The 6000-nt window shown below is 37.4% G+C and overlaps 1 protein-coding gene across 1 annotated transcript in view; it reads right to left on the bottom strand.

Moving 5' to 3' along the window:
* Nucleotides 1-2944: 2944 nt before the first annotated feature.
* The window catches only part of myo15ab (myosin XVAb), a 103110-nt gene continuing 100054 nt past the window's right edge, over nt 2945-6000 (bottom strand). The window contains exons 72-74 of the mRNA XM_041784119.1: nt 3868-4001; nt 3578-3718; nt 2945-3481 (exon numbers count right to left, since the gene is read on the bottom strand). Coding sequence (XP_041640053.1) covers nt 3380-3481; nt 3578-3718; nt 3868-4001 — 377 coding nt within the window. The 3' untranslated portion in view covers nt 2945-3379. The remainder of the gene's footprint in view (nt 3482-3577; nt 3719-3867; nt 4002-6000) is intronic.

The following is a 6000-nucleotide window of genomic DNA, read 5'->3' as shown; positions in this document are numbered from 1 at the left end:
ACCTGCTAGAGATATGCGCATGCTCAGTTATGACCTGCCTGTTGAGAAGGAATCGTCACATGTCCTGAGCGGAAGACGCATAAATCCATTTTTGGAGCCTGGAGGGCACGCTTACTTCTAAATTTATCTTACCTCTTATTTACCACACGTTAGATGTACATTGTGTACATTGAAAAATCATGTAATAATTATTTATAATGTAACCTACATTCAATTTTACTGTGATTTGATGCAAATAATTTCTAAATTGAATGATTTAATGAAAATTAAAGCTTCTGCAATGAGATAAAATCCTTAGACCCTGCATGTACATATGAGGACAAGGTTGCCCATAAGGAGAGGAGAGCTTTCTGGAGCCATGCCAGCCAGGGGCCCATGGAGGTCAGAAAAATCATGGTCCACTGATAAGTTAAGCTCTGATAACCATATTTCATTTTAACCCAAATAATAACTTATCAAAGAAAAAAACTGTTTTATTTGTTTATGTGATGGTACAGTATGCAGTATTTTAAAATGTAAACCCCTTCAAACAGAATTGCCTTTTTATTGGTTATGTTAACAATGAATGGATGGGCCCACTGAATTAAATGATTAGGAAAATAAAAACAACTTCATAGCTAGGCCATAATGTGCTCAAATATCAGGATGCCTGAAAATAAAGTAAAAGATACTGAGACAACTTTAATTGAAGGGAACTAAATAATTGTGAAAAGAGAAAAAAAGGTTGAAAAGTGGCAAGAAAGGGTTGAAAAGTCAAAAAGAAGTGTCAAATTTGGGCAAAAGTGGCCAAACAACATCATAAATAGGCAAAAGGTGGGCAAGAATTGGTTCTATGGTGGGGGTTAGGCTTTGGACTAAGAATTTTAATAGAAATTAAAAGGATTTGTTTATGTTCAGTTTGGGATATTTGGGGGATTTTTATCCAATGTTCATGGAAAATTGGGGAATGTTTTTCATACATATTTGGGGAATTTGATAAAAAAATAGAGCAGGAATTGCTTTAATCATTCAAGGAATTGACAGAATTTTGGAGGAATTTCTTTTTGGAATGTTTTACGGTCAGATTTCCCAGCTCAGGTCTCAGGAGGTCAACATCCTAAGTCCCTGCATGTACATATGAAGACATAATATTTTGGCTTTAATATAACATCATAATAATTTATTTAACTGGAATTTTTGACATAATTGTGGTAAAAACAAATTCCTGCCAAAGACAAGACTGAGGTTTAAACTTATCAGGTCATACTTATCTCAAATAAGTGGGAGAAACTACGAAAACATTCCAGGAAGTTAATAAGCAACCTTTCAAATAATTTAATAGTTCACACGTAGCCTACAACTGTTTCCTCAAATGTAATACCTTAACCTTCAAGATTTCAATTATTTCATGAAGTAGATTCTAGAAATGAATAAATGCTAAAGCTGGACTTCACATTTTTCAAACCAAACTGACGTATTCAAAGTGAGTAGTTTGGTCCAAACAATACACCGCAATAAATAAATAAAAATAAATAAATAAAAAATAAGTTGAACTATAAACATTCCATAAAATATCATCAGGCTTGAGAAGCATTTCCTGCATCTTGTTTATGAAAGGAAAATTATATTAACAAAATATGGAGGGTCTAAAGCTGAGGCTGAGTAAGGGGGTGGCTTGCAGTTCTTAAGCCCTGAATGTTATCTTAAAAACCCTTAATCTTTCAAGTTGGGAAAAAAACATGTTTTTGTTGAGTCTTATGATAAATATAAAAAGAAACACAGCTTAGCATAAGTTGAGGCAGGAAGACTGTCATTTCAATTCATCCTTTCTCCCACTCCCTCTGCCTTCCTGCTGGGGTAATCAGGTGGCTGTGTACTCACATTTTAAACCAGTCTTATTCTGCCACAACCTCTTTTGACCAATTACCCTGCTGCTGTTATATTTATGCCTTTCTCCTTTTCCTCCTTTGTCAATATGCCAGTTCAGTGTGATACTGCGACCCTCCTCCACCCCAGCCACCTCAGTTTCTTCTCATCTGTGTCCAGGTCCAGTACAAGTCTCCTCTGCATATCATCCTTCATCAGCTCCTCATCAGTGCATGGGTAGAGCTCATCAGAAGTCCACTCCTCATCTCATCCTGCATCCTTTGATCATCTCCACCACCAATGTCTGGACTCCATCGGGGTACCCCATCCTGCTATTGGCCATCCTGATGAAGTTCATGAAGGCTATGAAGTCTATTCCCAAAGGCATTTCACATTTCTATTTTCCTATTGACATGCAAAATAAATAAGTGTTTACTTGTATTTAAGTCCTCCTTGTTTTAAATAAATTATGCTAAACAAATAATGCCTGTTGAAAACAACACACAAATTTAATTCCTTAGGCCAAAATTGAAAAAATACTATTTAATTTAACTTCTAAGAGCTTAAACACTTATTGCAGTACAAAAATGCTCTCAGTGAAAATAAGGTAAATTTTTGTTATAATTCCTACCCTTCTATGTTTAATAACTTCGAAACATCAGCAACAAAGTTTGCACTTATGTTTTTTGATTAAACAATAAGCTGTAAAACTAAAAAATAATCAAACTTCATTGTTCCTCAAGGGCCTTTCTCAGAAATGTTTCCTGTTTAATATCACTGTGCTATTATTACCTCCACCAAGGAGGTTATGTGATCGGCAGGGATTGTTAGTTAGTTAGTTAGTTAGTTTGTTAGCAACATAACTCAAAAAGTTATGGATGGATTTTGATGAAATTTTCAGGAAATGTCACAAATGGCATAAGGAAGAACTGATTAGATTTTGGGAGTGATCCAGATCACCGGCTGGATCCAGGAATTTTTTTAAAGGATTCTGTACTATTGGGAGATAGGGCTAATGGCGGAGGTCTGCGCTCTCCGAGTGCTTTTCTAGTTATATCATTTTATCATTTAAATGATGAAACTTCACTTTTATTTGCTTGTTTTATTTTGATAAAATAGTCTTTACAAAATAATAAAGTAATAATACATGTGGAAGTTAACAGTTGTTAACATATTTAGTTTACAGAGAACAGTATAAAAATAAAAAACATGTATTTAAGTTATAAAACTTCCAAATGAGAAGGCACAAGCCTATGACGCTTCCTTACAGTTCATTTTAACACCGTCTGTGCAGAAATAAAACATAATTGTATTTATTTAAAGTAGTAAGTGCAATTAGAAGTCAACCTGAAATAAACATGAACTGATAATGATTCCTCATGTGTAGCTGCAGTAGTATTAGAATCAAGTACACTTTTACATTCACATTAGTGTGTGTGTGTGTGAGACACAGAAACCTGAAGACAGGAGGAGGTAGGCTGTATCTTATGAGGATATATGAGGATGTATACGTGTGCGTAGAAGAAAACAGGTGTTATAACATGGTGATTTCGCTGGGTGGCAGGGTGAGCCTCTTCTCACGCACAGACATCATGTTTTCCACCTGCATGGCGATGACTCGACACAACTCCAGGCCCTGAAGACAAACACAGCAGACATGAAGAGACAGAAATATCACTGAAAATAACAAAGTGTGACTTCTGCAGAGCGTCCTCGTCTGTTTGTGTATTACCTGCTCTAACTGCAGCTGAATGACCCGCTGTGTGTTCATGTCTCCCAGTGTGAGGTCCACGTATGGGTAACTGGTTCCAGCTGAGGGCCTCTGGGTACGGCTGGACTGCACCTCCGCCAGGGGGACCACTGCCATGGGCTCCTGCACCACAGAGACCAAACATCATAACGCTCAACTGTGTAATGACACTATGTGACTCTGCTTCTGGGCTCGTGTTTCAGTCACGATGGGATGAGTCATATAAGTGCTTCGCCATCGTGACTGTGTGCTTAAGTCTGTTGGGTCCTTACGTGTGTATTTTTGTGCAGGAAGTGGAGACCGTGTTGATTGACAGCAACAATACAGGGGGCGTAGAAGGTGGTGGAGCTGCTGCTGTGGATGTAGAAGAACGCGGAGCCGAACATGGGGAACGCACTGACCAATCCTGCACACACAGACACATTAGCAGACAGAGAGCAGATTGAAACATCTTTAAACCCCATGGCACCCTGAATAGAACATAAAAACAGATTTGTTGAAGCTGCACAGAATTAGCAGATTCTCAGTGGGTTCATTCATCCATGGACCGATGGGAAAATTAAAACTGTGATATACTTTCAGTGTCTCAGGAGGAGCTTTGTTATGTCTCAAACAAAATGATTGAGTGGGTCAGTTTCAGCTTATGCTCACTTAAAACGCAGAATCTGTGGGTGGCTGTCTGGATTTAAGAACAAGAAGTGTTCTGTTTGTAGTGCAAGTACAAAACAAAAGCAAGCAGGACACGAACTACTGTAATGATATCTCAGCTCCAGTAATCTATGACAAATTATTTAGTTTAAATCTAATGAAATGTCAATGCCAGGCACAAATCCACTCAACAATGCATTACAAAAGCCAATCAGTATTTTTAGACGTCCTTGAATGCATCATAAATCACTGATCTGACTCAAAAACAAACATTTTAAGTTGTTTTTCCTTCCCAGCAGACAGACCGGACATTTTCCCTTGTAATAAAAAATCTCCACTATGATATTGTTACTTCAGAAAACATATCACCAGTTTATTCTAGGTAAGTCATAATGAATTGGCTTCATTTTAGAATTCATACTGCTGCCGTAAACTAGAATGAAACCTCAGTGTAACCTACTATTTACAGTAAAATTTAAATCACCAGAAACAGAGGAGCTTCTGCTCTTATGATGAGTATCTCTACTAAGTAAATGACAACATTAAGTTGCAGACATTCAGACAGATTTCAGGGGCAAGTTTTGTTTAACTTTTGATCACATGGTTGCTCAGTTGGGCTGTAAACAGTGGAGAGTACGGAAGGAAGCCTTAGCAGGAAGTTATGTATCACTGACCATGGGTGGGCAATATATCAAGTTTCTGAGATTCTTTTACCCCCAAAGGTAAATATGCATCTATTTCCTTCCTTATAAGTGCAGGCATTAGTTTACATAGGCCTCAGTCTCTGGTATCAGAGAGAATAACTATACAGGCTGGAGGGAGGAATGGTGGCTTTTAAGTTGTTTGTGCATGTTTCATTTAAATTCATGTCTTTGGGGTTTGATAGAGTTCATCCATCTTGACCATATGCTGGTTAATAAATCTTGTTGCATTTTGAGTGATTATGTGAGTTGTTTCATTGTATATGTCTGGAAAACTTTGTCTATCCACTCATCAATCAAGGGGTCTTGGGGTTTTCTTTTGCATTTACACCAGATTAAATGCTTTTAAGTTTTAGTCACATTTTAGTCATTTCTACCCTTAATAGTTTTAGTCGACAAAAACTAAAAAAACACTTTAGCCTAGTTTTAGTCCATAAAAAGTCCTCACATTTTAGTCTTTACTCTCAGTCCAGGCCTTTATTCTCTTGCCTAAATCTGATATCAAATCATGGTGGTGAATTCTATGCTTTAATATTACTTACTATAACTTTAAGTCAGTTTTAGTCATCTTAGATGTATGTTTGGTTAGTCTTAGTCTAGTCTTTCTCATGGAAAAAAGCTGTCGACGAACATTTCTAGTCATAGTTTTAGTCGACAAAATCAACACCGTTTTACACAGAGAAAAATAGAGAAGTACACAAAAAGGATTTACATGTAATGATTCAAGGAATATAATACAGCTTCACAGTGACAGTTGAACTGTTGCTTCACAGCTTACACTGTGGGTTTGAATCCCTGCGACCTTGTGTCTACAGTCAAATCCCAGCAGTGCTAAAATTTAGAGCAACATCCCAACCAGAGTTTTCACTAGACTCTTTTTCTGGCTGTACAGACGCATGAGCAGGCTCATCCTATCTGGCTGCAGTTTTAGTTATAGTCACTTGGTTGTCTGAGGAGGTACTGGTTTCAGCCCCATTATTTCTTAACAGACCTCTGGTCTGGTCTGGCCTTTTTACTCCTAGGTGGCAGTACTGTCATAAAAGCCCTATCTTATTT

Source organism: Cheilinus undulatus, linkage group 4 (assembly GCF_018320785.1).
Source record: "Cheilinus undulatus linkage group 4, ASM1832078v1, whole genome shotgun sequence".
NCBI lineage: Eukaryota > Metazoa > Chordata > Actinopteri > Labriformes > Labridae > Cheilinus > Cheilinus undulatus.
Note: the sequence above shows the minus strand (reverse complement) of the source record. Positions and strands in the feature narration are given on the sequence as shown.